The sequence below is a fragment of the Drosophila arizonae genome, chromosome 3 (genome assembly GCF_054131065.1).
Source record: "Drosophila arizonae isolate 15081-1271.41 chromosome 3, UAZ_ARI_1.0, whole genome shotgun sequence".
NCBI lineage: Eukaryota > Metazoa > Arthropoda > Insecta > Diptera > Drosophilidae > Drosophila > Drosophila arizonae.
Window position 1 is genome coordinate 23,513,070 of NC_142923.1, and position 18,020 is coordinate 23,531,089.

At 34.7% G+C, this 18,020-nt stretch overlaps 1 protein-coding gene and 1 long non-coding RNA gene across 5 annotated transcripts in view; one reads left to right on the top strand and one right to left on the bottom strand.

Annotated features, from left to right (window-relative positions):
* Positions 1-7,429: 7,429 nt before the first annotated feature.
* The window catches only part of LOC108611128 (uncharacterized), a 34,248-nt gene continuing 23,657 nt past the window's right edge, over positions 7,430-18,020 (top strand). For all 3 annotated transcript variants that reach the window (XR_016268856.1, XR_016268857.1, XR_001915690.2), the window contains exon 1: positions 7,430-7,444. This is a non-coding gene — a long non-coding RNA (uncharacterized LOC108611128). The remainder of the gene's footprint in view (positions 7,445-18,020) is intronic.
* LOC108611115 (protein roadkill-like) lies at positions 13,483-14,985 on the bottom strand. 2 transcript variants are annotated; one of them, XM_089463892.1, is made up of 2 exons: positions 14,273-14,985; positions 13,483-14,199 (listed from the first exon to the last, which is right to left on the bottom strand). In XM_089463892.1, exons 1-2 carry the CDS (start codon positions 14,799-14,801, stop codon positions 13,796-13,798), a joined length of 933 nt encoding a protein of 310 aa, XP_089320018.1. In that variant the 5' UTR covers positions 14,802-14,985; the 3' UTR covers positions 13,483-13,795. The 2 variants fall into 2 exon arrangements, with proteins under 2 accessions (XP_089320018.1, XP_017859081.1); XM_018003592.2 differs by having other exon boundaries at positions 13,487-14,202.

Here is an 18,020-nt window from a genome sequence, read left to right on the forward strand (position 1 = left end):
ACAACAATGCGACCGCAAAACATAATATGTAATATGTAAATGCATTGTGCGGCCATTTTACCCAGTGTAAACTAAACAAATTACAAACTCATTTTCAGGCTCAAACAGCAAAAAATGCCAAAGCTACAAATTTCACTAATCGAATCGACGCGACTTGCAGATATTGTGTAAACAATTTTACGATTACTTTATATTTTATTTATTTATTTCTTTTATTTGTTTATTTTTTTGTGGAATGAAATTTAACTAATTTGACTAAACATGAAGTTGATTTATTATTATTGGCTATAATTTATAAATAAATAAAAATATAGTTTTTGTTATCTCATTATTCATTTATTTAGGAGATTTCTTAATCATTTGTATTTTCTTATTTTTATTTATCTTTTTAATTACTTAAGTATTAATATTTTTATTTTCTTATATATATATATATATATATATATATATATATATATATATATATATATATATATATATATATATATATATATAAAAAATATATATATAAAGCATAAGCTGTAGATATTTATATCAAATTTCTATTTCAGCAAATATTTATTATTATAAAATTTTAAAGTTTAAGTTCTTAATATAATAAACTGTTTACATGTTAGCTAGTGCTTATCAAATAGTCTTACGCAATAGATGTTATTACATATATAGTTATAAATTAGATTTTTTTATATTTACATTTAGGAATATCTACTGCATAATTGTATTTAGATTTATAATAGATTTACATAAATTTTACCAATATATTTTTTAAATCTATATTTAGAGTAGAATTTTCATTATAATTATTATTTTGTGTATATTTATATTTCTTATGTATTACATACGCTTTATAGTTTTCCCCTTTTCTTAATTTTCTCCCTTAGAAATATTATTTTCCCTTTTGTTATCATTTCCAAAGAGTATTCAAATTTATAAACGAAAATAATTTTTTGGCGAATTAGTTTTTATAGATTTTTCTTATATATGTATGTAATAAATTAAGTAACAAAACTTTTACCAACTCTGCAAAAAACATATTTATAAAAATGCTCATATATGTAGTTGCTGTAGACTATTGTTCGCTACACTCTAAGCAATCAGCTTTCATAACTGTGAAATACCCTATTTTCGTTTGTATAACATGCATGAAAACAGAAAAAAGACATAAATATCGAAATGGAAAATCCAATGCATAGGCCAAGCCGTTGAAACCGCGTCAACACGCCATCAACCGCAGCAACAATAACAACAACAACAACTAAACATGCAGTTTTCCCTCCTGCACTTCATTTATTACATTCCATTTATGCAATTGCACCAAAATCCATGTTTGCGGTTAATGGAAAAATTATTTATTTAAATAAATTTATTCAACACAGGCAAAGGGCTAAGCGCGACAGAGCGAGATAGAATTATTCCCAGAGGTGTGCATATGTGTGTGTGCATGTGCTGGCTCAAATTGCTGCTGACATCAATGCCCACTAAATATGGGCGTGGCATATGTGTGAGGGCAATCGCCATGCATCCACCCTTTGTGGTTTGTTTGTGCCACGCTTCAGTTTTGTGAGCCCCAATTGCACTTTACTATGCCACAGTTTAGCTCTGCAATTTGTTTTTATAATACCTTGTAGTGCTGAAATATTCAGAGAATTGGCTAAATGTGTTGCAGAGTACTCAAAATATGCATGCTAGCTATGATATGTACGCTCTGCAAGTCTTTAGGAATTATGGGGAAAAAGAGTAATATTTTTAGTTGACTTTTGTTTGGTTTTCATCAGATTTATAATGAAAGTATTCAGATATTTAGTTATGAATACAAAGTTTTATAGAGTGACTCTCTCTCTCTCTCTCTCTCTCTCTTTCTCTGTCTCGTCCTCCGTCACTCCCTCGTCTACTCTAATCGAACTTTCCAAACTCCCGCTGGGATGCGGTAATATTTACTATGTCTCCCACTTCGATTCTTGCCAAGCAGAAAAAAATTTTTCATAATATCATTAAATAATTGAATAAATTGTATCTTCGACAAACTTTTTTGTTTGTTATTTAATTCTTTTTTTTTATTCAATATATTATTATTTTAAAAATATGATTTACTTTGAAATACTCTTTATTCAAATATAACATTCATTACAAAATATAATTAATTATTTTAAAATACATGTTGTATAAGTTTGGTTTTTTTATTTAATTATTTTTATAACTTCTCTTAATTTTTATTCCTTTTTTATTTTATTTTAAACACGAATTTATTCTACAAAAGTATTTACTTTAAGTTATTTTTTACTTTAAAATTTATTATTTATTTAAAAATATTATTAATTAGAGATTTTTTATTTTCATTATTTATTTACATTTTAATTTTTGTATTTCTTCATTTATTGTTGTATATCTGTATGCATTGCATTGTGAATAAAAAAATTTAGCTTAGCTTATTCTGCAAAGAAAGTTGGAAAGTTGGTAAAACTGCATCCAATCGAAAGTCGCCTAATTTCTAAAACTTGAACTATCTTAAAATTAAGGAATAATAAAATAATAATATAATATAATATAATATATTTTATTTATTTATTTATATGGCACACTTTATTTTTAATCAATTAACTGCATACAAACGTGTTGTGTTTATAATTTGTTTTTTTTTTTTTAATTTAATAGTACAGGACACATTGTCCTCTTCTACTTAAATATAATTATATTTTTATAGAATGGAAATTGATTCTTTATAGTTTAACATACATATGGGGACAAAATTTATATAAAACCCCCATAAATATAACTTAACTTGACTTAAAACTAGAACTTAAATTGAACTTATTTCTCTATGTATGTAAGATAATATTATTAATGTGTGGGTAAATGGAAACTGAACATCTATTTATTAACGATAAATACATAACCTAAGAAGTTTCTAAACATTAATTTTAAATAAAATATAAATATTTTAGATATTTAAAAAAATTTGGAAACAGCAAACAAATTCATAAAGTTATGTTTTCAATTATTTTCCCAGTCTGAAACTTTAAGCAAAGTCTTCTTCAACCTCATCTTCAAATTTGTTTTTTTTTTTTTTTTGTGTAACTTTCTAAAGAATTGGGCAAACTTTGAGCTAATTGCAAGACTTTTAAATATTTGCTTTTCCTGCATAATTTGTCCGCAATCTTTTGCTGGCCATTTAATCATTTCATCAACGCAACAGCCCCACCAACAACGACAACAACAACAACAATGGCAACAATGGCAAAAGCGTGGCATAATTTTATGCGCATTAATAACAAAATGGAGTGAAATTAATTTGACAGCGCTGGCTGGCAATGGCGCCTTAAAACATAATGAAAACATATTATTTGACGTTAATTTTCGGCTGGGACAAGCATATTAAAAATATGAATAAGCAAATGCCAAAGATGATGACAATAATCATTAGCATATGGCCGCTCGTCCCGTTCACAGACTCTCACAGTGAGTTGGCCGCAAGTTTCGCTGGATGCTTAAGTAGCAGCTGGTCCCCTAGCCACGCCCACTACGCTGACCCAAATTGAAGAGCTTAGTTTTAATTAAATTCTCTCTCGGTGCTGCGCAAAAAGTGTGCCTCGATTTATTAGAAAACATTGCCACTGTCTGCCAACGGCATCCCCAAGACGCTGCCCTCAGCTGGCACGCCCCCGCTACACGCCCCCCCGCTCTCGTTGTCATCGTCAACGCCTCTTTGTCACTGTCAATTGTTGTGCTTGGGTTCAGTTCAGTTTTTCTCCATATGCAGTGCCAGTGCTGTTGTTGAACGAACTGCGTTCAAATGAATTTCTTTGCCTTTGTTCATAAATATTTTCATTTCAAAACGTCTTTTGCCTGCAAATTATAAATACAGAAATATGGCCAGTTCGTTGACATTGGTTTAGGGCGTGGGAAAATAATTAAATAATATGATGAGATCTGTTGAAAATCAAGTTGGTAATGAGAAGCTCACTTGAGCAGCAAATATTAGTGAGATGATCTTATTAAATGTTTGTGGAGACTTCATGAGAATCTTGGGAGCTTTTGCATGCGTGCGAAATATCGGTTTCTATCGTAACAAGCATAGGTTTAATGATCTGCAGTGTCAGTGTAGAAAAAGACCTCATGTCTCAAATATGAGGAGATCGGAACAGATATACAGAGAGACAGATGAATAAACAAACATTCAGCCTTATACCTGGATAGACATGAAGTCAAACAGATGGATAATCATAAGAAGATTACGCAGGCGAATAGTGAGATGGAACACAAGTTGTTTATAGGGACGGATGGGAAGACGGGTGAGAGGACGGATCTCTGACGAATGGGAAAACGCATTAGGCGTCAGATAGAGAGTCGGATTAGGATACTGATAGGGAAACGGATATGGAGATGGGTAGAAAAATCGATAGGCGGAGGATAAGACGACTGGGAAGGAGACTGGAAAGATGGATTAAAGAACGAATGAGAAAACGGATAAAGAGACGGATAAAGAAACGGTTGATGACGCTCACAGGGAGACGGATATGGAGTTGGGTATAAATATCGATAGCGAAACTTATAAGACAACGGATAAAGACGGATAAGAAGACTAACGGGAAAATGGATAGGACAAAGGGTTAGAAAAATAGACGGATAGAGATTTGGATAGTAAACGGTTAAGCTGATGGATAGCGAAACGCATGAGACAGATGGGCAGATGCATATGAAGTCGCATAATGAAGCGAAGTGAGAGACGAGAGAGTGATAAATATAGAAGACGAAATAGTACAACAAATACATATAAGATTACATATAAGAATACAATTAATACAATGCAGGCCGTATTAAATCAACCTGACTCTTAGCACTGCTCCAAAATATGATATATTTTATAGAGTCTATAGCATGCATTCACATACATTATCCGCTGCATATAATATTTCCTAAAGTAAGATATGAATTCATTACAAAATGTGGCTACCTTTTTATTCTTACATGATATAAAATTGACCAGTTACAACATTTTAAGAATCACATAGAACGGCTGTGGAGCAGAGATTGCTGCAGCTGCGTTCGCATTTTGCATTTTGCATTTGGGTTAGTGAAGCAGAAACAATTCACCCCAAATTCAAATTAGTCAAATAGTAACTTGCGTTCAGCTTGCATGTATCCGACTTTTCAGAATGCAATCTCATGCAGTTCAGCCAACCGCAAAGCCAAAAAAAAAGGAAAAAAATTTCTTGAATGCCACATACTAAAACTCAAAACTGATGGCAGCAAAGCGGTCTCAGAGCAGTGAGTGAAACAGGGAGAGAGCGAGAGTTAGAGAGAGAGAGAGTGTGTGTATGTGTGTGTCTACCGTAGACAACAAGTTGCAACTGTCAAAAATGCAGGTCCAACTCTGGGAATGCATTGACATGTACAAGTATTTATGCAATCGTCGGTTGCTGGCATTTACATTTGGCATTTGCATAGTTCTCTATGCATTTTTATTGGTTAACCAGCCCCACAGAGACAGACAGCAGCAGCAGCAGCAGAGAGAGTGAGAGAGAGAGACAGAAAGATATAAAAAATTCCATTTAACAGTTTAAGCTCTGTGGCTGCTGAGATGTCGTTGCCATAGAGGTGAGCTCTAATCTGTGATGTAGTCATCATCAAGCAGAGCTTGCGGGGCATCCAGATGTCAGTGGAACATTGCGAATGAAATTAGTTTTGATTTGCGCAACTGTCGGCCATGGCCAAAGGTGTTGCATACTTTCTATTGCGAGCCCTCAACTCTAGCATTTAGCATTGTAAATGAGCGACAGAGAGAGGGAGAGGGAGATAGAAAGGGAGAGAGAGGCATGGCAGGAGCTGTCTAATGATGCTACCACTTAACCGACGGCTGAGTGAAAGCGAGGCGCACACACTTCACAAATGTCAAGTTGAGAATGAAACGGGCCTCGGAACAGAAGCCAGCGCCGACGCCGACGCCAACGTCGACGTGGCCCGCACACAAATACAGACATTTGGCCATAAATATTTAAACCGAATGCGTTTTCATTCCGCACAACGGTGCAGACATTGCCAAATAAAACAAACTGCCAATGAACATTTTTACCTCATGTGCGAGTGTGTGCGAGTGAGTGCAAGTGTGTGTGTGTGTGTGTTTGTTTGTTTGTGTGAAAAAAGTGAAACAAAGCGACGGCCGCCAGTCGCCATTTTGTTGGCACACGTTGCGTATGAATAATTTATTTAATGAACTTGTAGCAAGCGGCGGCTGCTGCTGCCGGCCATAGAACACCATACGAATATAAAAATACAAATGTGAATACAAATACGAATACGAGTACGTATACGAATACGAACATGAATATCTACAACTTTGTGCGCTGTAGTATCTTTGCGAATGCCTCTGCAGCAGACATGTTATAAAGTACTTTAGTTTTTCTTTTGTTCGGGACGATTTGTTGGCGTCGAGCGTTTACGTTTCGATAGTTTTTTTTTTACTTTTTTCCCTATTTCTTTATTTCTTTTCTTTTCTGACAACCGAAAACTGCGAATTGTTCTGCGGGCGAGGGCTGTACTTGCAGTTTGTACACATAGAGTTTCAGAAAAAAAAAAGCGTCAAGTAAAATTAATTAATAATTATTAATAATGTAAAATTATGTCAGTATTTTAAAAATACATATAATCAAACATTGTAGTATTATTTGTACATATATATTTTTTATTATTTTTATTATTTTTATGCATTCATAAAAAATATTTTATATAAAATATGTTTATATATATATACATAAATATATATTTTATTCTTAGGAAATATTTATTTAAATATAAATTAAATTATATACATGTACATAGCAAACATTGCTTTAATTCGCTTAAAGATTTTGATAATTTTTTTTTTTTTTTTTTTACTAATTTACATTTGAAATTCATCCATTATTTTCTAACGATCTTAAACCCTTGAGAGAAAATAGAGTATGCCATTTGAAGCTATTCTTTGCTATGCACAATGGAATGAATATCGTTCCAAAATAAAACAAATATGAATTGATTAGCTGAAAGTATTTTTGCTCCATCAAGGATTGTTTTTATTAATAGTAATAGTAATAGATGTCTGTATATATGCACATGTCGGATATGTAATTCTAATTGGCATAGCATATTGAAGGTTTTCTTTTCATATAAACGATTTTGTAGAAACTTTATAAGCTACCCTCGTCTCTCAGCAATCTGAACTCTGAATGTTGTTGTGCTTTTGCTATCCTCGTAATTCAAATTATTTATTTATAGTTCATTTGTGAGCTGGCATTCAAAGCACTAATGTGCAACGTGTACTGTCGACCCCATGGGGGCGTGGCAAATAGACTTTAGCCTGCCCTCTCGGGCTAGAGGGACGGGCCAAGCAATTGGCAGGCGCCTAACCAGTTAACAACTTGGCAGACAACAGTGAGCACATCTTTCAATTAGCACGTCCATTTTGAAGGTAAGTGAGCATTAAACAATACGCAAAGTTTTAGTATCCATTCGGCTGCATTCAAAGAGAGTGAGAGAGAGAGAGTGAGAGAGAGAGAGGGATTGCAATGTGAGTGTGTGGCTTAGCTAACGAGGACAATTATGCAGGGAACCGCAGGCCAAGCCAGGGCAGGGCAGGGCAGGCTGATCAGGCTGGTCAGGCTGACTGCCTGAAAGGCAGCTCAAAGCAATCCACTTAATTTGAAATTTTTGCAAATCCTCTTAAGCAAATACCATTGACCGCAGTAAAACACACAAAACCACAGTCTGAAGGAGCTGCTGAGCTGGCAATGTGATATAATGGCCCATCCGGAATAGCTGTGGGGCTGTGGGGTAGGGGGGCTGGGAGGCCAGCTGCCACTTGATATGACAGCTGTGGATACTTTTGCAACTACAACATCAGCTAGCTGCCAACAACATGTTGTCACATTTAAAGATGCTACGCAAATTGCTGAAGCACACAAGACACACAGAAGCCATTGGATATTCCGATGACAACTTTTGTCTCTGGCATTTGCTTATTTGCCAGCAAGCTTGCGCCCTGTCAAATGTATCTTTCAGCTGCACCACTTCATTATCATCCATTTTACAGCATTCCGTAGTCTGTGGACATGTATTGTATCTATTTCCATACGTGAGCCAGAGTCCAGCTTGTGGCAATGACAGCCTCAAGTATCTGTATTCGGTCAGCATATGTGTGTGTGTGTGTGTGTGTGTGTGTGTGTGTGTGTGTGTGTGTGTGTGTATGTCTGTTGGCATATTAAATTTCATTTTCAATATTCGGCAACGGCAATCGACTAAAAGTCAAGTCTTTGGCAATGCCTTTGTCTTTGCTGAGCTCGTTACGAATGGCACTCCAAGGACCATTAATCAAGTGCACTGTGCACTGAGAGCTACTTTCGAAAGCCTCTCACACTCCACTCACCCACTGGGGGACAGACTTTTAATCAACATCAGCTCTGTGAAAATTTGCAACATATTACAACGAATATGAATAGCTTTGAGCTTGAAAACATGCGAATATTAATTCGAAGCAAGTCGCTCTTTGGGAATGGTCTTCAGCTTAAGCATTTAATTGATCAACTCAGCTTGTTTTGCCTAATTGGCTTAGGTCTGCACCGCCTAGATTTATAATTGTCAAAGGCATCTGTTTTTGTTTTTTTGTGCTTGCACTTTATCAAAGTAAATTCCAGATCAATTTATTCATTTTGAATTAGAACTTCAATATGTTCCAGGGCAATTTATTTACATTCAATTAGAGCTTGTTTTTGTGAAAAATATGTAATGGGAAAATTGGGTATATAGTATTTATTATATTATCTTGGTCAGGTGAATCTGTCCTTGTTAATCTGTCTGTGTGTGTGCTCATCGAATGAGTCTTATACAATTTTTAAGTTTGAAATACATTTTGATCCACCAATCTCATTCCTGATATATCATGAAAAAAATTTAAATACAGTTTTCATTGCGGATATACGTAATGAAAATCAAGATTTATATATTTTGGACTTTCGACTTTAAATACCTACTAGCCTTACCCTGAGGTAATTTTTCGTATTTCAAATAATAGATAGCATCTTGTGAATTTCGACCAAATAAAATATGCTTTAAATGATTTTATGAACAATTGTTTTGTTTTTTCTATGCTATAATAATAAGAACTTAAAATGAGCATTTCGTTCATATTTATTTTTTCTCGTATAAGATTTTAAATGATTCAACAGTTTAAATTATGATCTTTTTGTTTACTAATTTAAGCAAATTTCATTTATTAATATTAATCGATATATTCTTTTTTATGTCATTTTGGTTTGAATAGTGCTATATTCTGTAGAAACTCAATTTTTAAAAATTCTTTAAACAACATACATATATATCTTTATGTAGTATGGCTTACAAGAGCATCCTATATACGGTCTGTTATGGACTATGAAGGTTTTCTTTTGCTTGCCATTTCATGATTACGCTTAGCGCTTTTGTAAAAAAAAAAATATATATATATATATTTGTAAAAAAAAATATATATATATATTTTTTTTAATTATTATAAATCAAAAATAATTATTACAGATCAATTTTTATATTAAAATCAAATCTAAACTCTCATTTTCAATGTTTATAATAAAAATTAAAAATAAGAGTTGTGGCTTAACTTTTATTATAAAAATTAAAAATAAAAATTGATGCAAAGGAGCTAGATCATATATAGGCCTATATATATGATCTACCTTGTACATGTATATGCTTAGGCACTTGCCCTGTGCACTTGACAGTAAAATAAGAGTTATGATTTGATGTTTATATAAAAATTTATCTGTAATAATTATTTTTTATTTCTATCATATAAATTAATATTTATAATAAAAACTGATTTTTTTTTAAATAAGTCAAAAAATAATTCTTATATTTTTGTTGTAATTTTTTAGTATACAAATTATTATCGTTACGGTCTCTGCTTTTAGCTTCAAGTGCTACACTTAGGCAGTGCCATAAATTTTGTGAAGACCTTCTTCTGAGAAATCAAGGACTGAGTCAGACCGATACCTCCATATACATATATACGAGTATATGAATTATATATATATATATATCTTTTTTTTTCGCTGAGTTCATTCACCATTTCATTGGAAGCTGCAACCCACATAGCTCATCAATTGATGCACTGCCCGTGATATTTTCACATGCAGCGCACAGCAACAAATCATTAAAAATGCATTTTCAATTTCGTCGCAAGTACCGCGCCGAGAAAGGACCAACAACAAAGAAAGAGAGAGAGAGAGGGAGACTGAGACAGAGAGAGGAAAAGTGAGTGTAAAACAAAGGAAGTACTCGAAACGAACTCGCTTTGGTTCTCCACGATGTGTCGTCTTCTGTCCGCAAATAAAAAGTCGCAACAACTTTCCACCAATTCGGAGTCGGGCTGTCAACTGCATTGCTCACTGAACAGTTCCTTCACATTCATGCACAGCAGATGCAGTCACAACAGCGCTGAACTCTGAACTTTTACACTCCTGCCCGCCCTTGCCACTGTCGACTGTCAAAGCGAAGCTGGCAAGCATTGCCCAGGGAATTAGATGACAGAGTACATATGTATATAATATATACATATGTATAATATAATGTGTGCACTCCGAAGATAAGAAATGAGTATTTCAAGTCTGCCTAGTCGATCAGATTTTTAGCACTTCAGCTAGAGCTTCTTAGTCAATAATTTTAGCAGTTTGTCTCATTAACTTTTTTCGAGTGTGAAGTGATTTGATCAACTCAGTATTTTGAAAGCAATTAAAAATCTAGTATTTCTAAATTCCTTAATAGTTTTACTCGCAAATAATTTAATGCTTTTAGTATTTCTATTAATTTTATTTAAAACAGATTTAGACAAATTGATGTCTTCAGTTAAGTCTAAACGCATTCGAGCTAAAATTACTCAACTTATTATTTATAATTTATTAACAATTAAGTGTGACCAAAGATTATAAATATTACAAGCGCAAATATATTTTAACAGCCGTTCAAACTATCGATAACATTCAAACAGATTTGTCATTTGATCATAAATTTAAGGGCTGCACACTCTTCACTCTATTTAAAATAGCTAGAATTGGCTAAACATATAACAATACACTATACACAAATTTTCACAAAAAAATAAAAAATTAATCATATTATTTTGCTTATTTTATTATTTATTTTATTATTTTGCTTATTATAATTTTATATATATTATATTATATATTTTTTAATTTACTTGTATTTACTTTGGCGTGTATTTAAATATTTATCATTTATATGTTATTTATATATTTAATTAAAACAAATTTTTTCTTTTTGATGCTTTATTCTTTATATATACATATATATTTAGAAATCAAGAATCAAGAACTTTGAATATACGATATATACATATTATGTGATATACATATATTATGTGACATCAATTACGATATGTAAATATGCTATAAAATGCTTTAATATACATATGTAGCTACTTGTCACACCCTCTGTGTTTGCAAGTGGCCAAAGCTGGCGGTAAAATGGCTATACTGACAGCACTGATGATAAAATGTTCCATTACATCATTTTCACTTTTCAAAAGTACCGATTCCGCGAAAAAGAGCTCGACACAATTGCCGGAATCACAAATACATACATACATAGATGCCTTGAGCCGAGTCCATGCATAATGAAATTGATGTACATATGTATGTATGTACATATATCAGAAACAACGCAGTATATTCAGCTATTTTATGTTCTATATTGTACATTGTTTGAGCTTTTATTTGTGAATTCAAACAGATCTTGGACAAGGCCAATGAAGCATTTTTGTTTTCAAGCTAATATCTGTTTGTTTTGTTTGCCCATTGAAATCGCAGAGTAGGCGAAGCTTGAGTGCTTACGACTCATGGGCTCTGTATAAGAGCAGCAGCTCATTTTGGCACTCGCTGAAAGATTCCCATGGGCTGGAAGATTGTCCCAATTATGCCTGGGGCCAGATTCTCAGCGCTTGTCCTTGTACTCAAAGTAAACATTCGCACGTTTTGCTTTAAATTTATTTTCGCTTTTCGTACGCTAAGGGCAGATCTTCAGGCTCGATCATATCCGCACCCTAAGAATGTGGGGATATGGCATACATGGCATATTGCCTACGGTCAAATACACTTGGGTGGCCAGTCCCACTATTATTTTTATGAGCATGATTCACATCTTATTCACTCTTTTGATTAAAAATGTATTTCGATTGTATATCGATGGCTCTCGCCCAAAAATTTTATCATAAAGTGAGTAAGTACAAGATTGCAGGGTATCCATGGGTCGGAGACTCTCAATTCAAGCACTCTTGTTGCTACCTTAACAATTCCTTTTCCCTCTTTCTTCCAGCGACGGCTGCATCTGCGCAGTTGAGACGCTTTGATTATGAGGGCGTCACTGCCGGCTGGGCAACTGAGCGGGAGAGCGGCAGGGTGGGAGATTGGCTCGGAGTCTTGTTATTTCATCAGCGTGCAATCAAATGAACGAGACGGAGCAAAACTAAAGCAAAGTTTCTGCGAAACGAGCAATTGCAACAGGAAACTGGTTTAATTGGTTGAGAACGCTGCGAGCTACCTGCCCCCCCCCCCCCCTCCACCCATCTCTTCCTCTTTCCCACTCCCTCACACTGCGGGAAGCGCTGGCACTTGCCAAAGTCAACTGTCGCCTGTTGACGGTATTTGGCATTGTCTGCCAGTCGCTAATACTGGCAATGACATTTGGGGCTTGGCACTCGCAAGCACTTCATTTGGCTGGCAACGGCAACAGCACGCTTCATGCACCACATTCCACATTCCACACTCCCCACTCCCCATTCTGCTGTACGTTTGCGCCTGCGCATCCCGCATAAATCACACGAAAATCGCAGCTCATCGAACTGTGGCCAAGTTCAATTCAATTCAATTAGCAGCATATTTCACAAAGGCCCGAGCCAGCACAGCGCAAAGCCTGCAACAGCAGATACAAATGCAGATACAGATACAGCTATAGATACAGATGCAATGCGCAGATAGCGGCAATTTATGAGCCGCAGCCACTTGCCAGCATGTGGCCCCCACATAGCCGGGTATCGAGCATGTTTTGACAGCAAATATGGCAAAAAAGAAAAAAAAAAACAAACAAAATGAAAATAAAATAAAATACCATTACTCGTATGTAGTCGACTAGCAGATACCCAGCAGATAGCAACTTGCTCACACAATAAGGATATATAGTTTATGCTACCCAGCTTTGTTCCATTACAGGGTATACCAAAGAGCGTAGTGTGTGCTGGGGGCATCCGACGTTCACACCCCATGCCATGCGATCCTCAGATGCCAATGCGATGAGGTCGCAGGCTGAGGATGCAGATCGAGGTAGCTATTCCATGAGTCGTTCATTATTTATGATCTCGTACCGAATATATCCGAACTACTTTTCAGTATAGATGTCAACAATACAAATTTAAGATATATATATATTTCATATGTATGTATTTTAATTGCTAAGGCAGCAAATACAGATATGCAATAACAACATAAGCATTTCAATTTAACAATACAAGTTTAAGATATATATATTTCGTATATATTTCAATTGCTAAAGCAACAAATACAGATAAGCAATAAAAACATAAACAGTTAAATTTAACAAGAATCCATTATTTATAGCTGTAAACTTCAACATTGTTTTTAGAGCATTAAGCAAAGGAATATATGTATGTATGTATATAATGAAATTATTAATTAATTAAAATTACTTCATAATTGGTTGTGCTAGATTTTCATGCATCCCATGTATTCACATTAAGTTCTTAAAACCCCAGGAAAATATCCATTAGCTGAACGGGATTCATTTGAACTATATTCTGCCATTCTTCTGTACCCTTAACATCTTTATAATTCCTTTTTATGTATTCGACTGTCTTCGATAGCAGCCTTTTTTCATTGTATTTATGGGCTAAATTGAACGTCATTGCCGCAGTTTTAATGGATAAATGATCGAACAAGTAATTCAGGCACAGTGCCTTTAGTCTTTGAATGTCATACTTGTCCGCAGCTGCCAGTAGATCTTTGGCCTTATCGAAGTCCAAGTTCGGTGCAACTCCTGTGTAAATAAAACGCAACAGCTCCTCCACAACTTTACCGCAGAAATCATCAATGATTACACGATTGGTCTGACTCTCCCCGCTTAACATGTCCGCAAAAACCTTGCTGTCTGCTGTGAGAGTTTAAACATTTAGTCAACAGATTTTATTGCAATTCCAGAGATGTTTCTCAACGATTCTTACCGGATAATATAATCTTGTGAGCAGGTATCTCACACAAATCGGCAGTCACAATGGTCACATCGGAGTATTCAGTGGTATTAAATAAAGCGCCAATATGTTTCGATAATTGACTTTCGGGTACTTTCACCAGCTGTACGCTGGGTGCTTCGAGCATTGTAATCGTTATATAACATTCAATTATTAAGTCTAACAGCGACTCGAGTGATAATTTTACTTTCACTGTATTTGGTATGAGTGCCGCAACTACCGGGCACTTATGGCCTGATATATGAATTTGTACTTTGTAGCATGCGCTATATTTTCCTTTTTTTATACAAAGTACGGATAGTAAACCTTCGCTTAGATGATAATTTTCTAATGGCTGTAACTGTAACTGAAAACAATAGCCATAATCGGACTCACGAATCACCTTTGAGGCGAATCCCATAAAATCTTTGCTGTTCTTAAAGAATGATGTATTTGGAACAGTCCACTTATGAAATAAAATAATTTGTTTATATGAGGTCTCACTTTCGTAATTCATCGCCATTGAAGTTGTAAGAAATTATTCACTTTAGGGAATTCACAAATATGTATGTATGTATATGAATCTCGCTCGGTCGTCGACTTTGTTGATTGAGTTGCGGATTGCAAATGAAATTGACTTGATCTAGTGATCTAGTGATCATTGATTAATCGAGCATCGATGTTTTATTAGCGATGTTTATCGATGTCTTTTGATGTTTTCGCTGATACCGATGCTGAGCGATGCATCGATCTTTTTCAAAACATCATTATCTGCGAATGCAGTTAACCCCATTTGAAAGCAACGGTTTTTTGTTTTTGGGAAGGTATGAAAAGAAATTGCAATCAAATTTTCTGCTAATGGCATATTCTGTTGCCTCTAAAATAATATGTAATTCTGTTAAATTTTAGTGAAATGTATAAGATATCTCTCCTATGTTTTTAAGTTAAGCCTTATGCAAAATACTGGAATGAAAGCGCATTATTATTTTTATTTTTGTTAAATAATGTTGAATTTAGGGTTTTTTTTTTTTTTTTAATAATAATGACATCGACATTGATGTTTTATTATAATTAATATTAATTTGATCTCATATCGATGGCGATCGCACCGAAGCTTTGAAAATTTCAGTAGCCAGTGCAATCGAAATAATTAATCGATAGTCAGTCTAACAAAATAGTCTAAACGGAAATTAATCAAAAACGTTTCTTAATAACACTCTTTCAATTAACTTGAATTGAAAACTGATGCGCTTGATGCACTTACATATATTTAAATAGCATGTGAAATTTGAGTCATTTAATAACATCGCATTACGATACGTTATTGTAATTGCGCCACGAGCCATCGTATCGATAGGTTGAACTCATCGTCTCACGATATTCAGCAATCCACTATATTTCATTTTGTGGTATGTATGTACATATGTATGTGCATATGTGATTTGAATTAGGGGAATTTGAGCTTTTCAGTGAATCGCCAACAAATCATCCTTTTGGCACCAGCATATATGTACATACACATACGTACATATGTATATATGTATATGTATGCATGCACATACAAATACGTACATACATACGTAGTAGTTTCAAGAATACAATGAAATACTTTACCAGATCGGATCACGATACACATTTGTGTGTGTGTGTATGTACGTATGTATGTATGTACATAGTAGTTTTTTGTGATTTATACACACATACATATATACATACATATATGTACATGTATGTATATCTGCGCATGGAGCAATGGACACACGTACATACATACATACATATGTACATATATACATGCATGTATAGTTTTATGCAAATGTATATCTGTATGTATGTAAAGCGCAATTTGAATTTATTAGACCTACATACATATGTACATACACACCAGTGTTGCCAAATCAGCTTTTTTCCCGTCAAATGTGGCTTTTTTGAAAAGCCGATTCGGGAAAAATTCCAAAACAGCGGGCAGCGGGAATTCTGGATTTGTTAAAGAATAATTTGCTTTATTTACACTTTTTTATTTATTGAAGAAATTTTCGTATTTTGTATATATAATTCGAATGAAGAATGAAGTTTTCTTCATTGTAGTTAAATTAAAACCAAATAGTTCAGTAATTCAATTTTTAATGAACGAACCAAGCGGTAATAATATGGAACTAACTAGACTAGGATATGATTTATATTTAATTCAGAACAACTTATTGTGAACAACAATATCAAACTTTTTGATTCTATGTAAATGAAACGAAAAGATTAAAAAATGAATGCAACTCGTCTGATAGCGTGTAGTACAAGAATTCATGTGTTTACGGTTGCCGACAAATTTTCAAATAGTGAAAAATGTTGATTCCTTTTCATGCATATATATTTTTGGAGAACATTGATAGTATTGAGCCCCAATATAAGAACATCCACCCAATTCAGTAGGAAACTATTCAAGACGCTACAAAGTTTTAAGTTGAGAAGCGTGTTCTAAGGGTTTGATGATTATAAGTTGTTAAAAATATATTTAAATATCAGTCAAATCAAAGCAAAAAACATCAGCTTTTTTTTCGATTTTTTTTCACAAAATTTCGGCTTTTTTTTTTAAGTATCTTCCCACTAAAAACAGTTTTTTGTTGCTCAACAAAAATTGGCAACACTGATACACACATAGAGACCCTAGATTTATTATTTATACATACATATGTATGTATGTACTTACATATGTATGTACCTTTATACGTATGTATGTGCATACGTGCATGTGTTTTTGAATGTGTGTACAAAAGTAGTGCAGAATGATTGTTCTTTGTTCTTTGCAGAATGCAGGGCATCCTCTAGTCGAGCAGTTCCGACCAAACCAGTCTTAATTGCATTTTTTTTTTGTCAATCTAGCTTCAATTAGACGACAAAATATGTATGTATGTATGTACATACATATGTATGTATATAAAAATATTGACTCCACTTCTGATTCGGTTTTCAATGCGTTCGCCTGTACTCGAGTTGATTTAGTTGAGTTTCTGTTTATTACCAGCTCAGCATTTTATTGTTCCGACACGTTTCTGCTCGACTTTGATGCTGTCTGAGCACACTGCCACGCCCACCTGCTCGTCTTGGTGCAGGCAGTTTAATAAACGTTTAACAACCGCAGTGGCAGCTCCAGCTTCAGCTTCAGCTTCAACTCCGGCTGCAGCTCCAGCTCCCACTCCAACTCCAGCTGTAGCCCCAATCAAACGCATGAGCAGGAACAGGCTCGAGCCGGAATTGAAGCTGCGGAGACATGTTCGCAATCATGATGATCTCTAGCCGTGCTAAATTGCATGCACGCCTTTTTAACCCAAATATGATGTGCTGCCCCTCGCCCTCTCTCTCTCTCTCTCTCTCTCTCTCCCTCTGTCATATGCCCCGTTGACTGTGAGTGGGGCCGATAAGCAGGCTTCGCGTGCTTTTATTATTATGGGGCAACGAGCGAGTGCGGCTCCATGGATTAATGAGTCGCGATCTGGCAGCGGCTGGCAAAACGTTTACGTGACTGAATTTTCAATTATTTTTTATTGCACTACTGCGGCCGCCTTTAATTGCAGGAAGTTGCATTTTGAATGTGCAATTTATTAAGAAATTATTTATTGTCGAATGAAATTGATTTCGAAAGTCGCGTGACGAGAAGTTTCTTCATATGCACTGTGTGTGTGGCAGTCAGGCAGGCAGTCAGTTAAGCAGCCACGCGGCTGCAATCGACTGCCTGGCTGCACGTAAT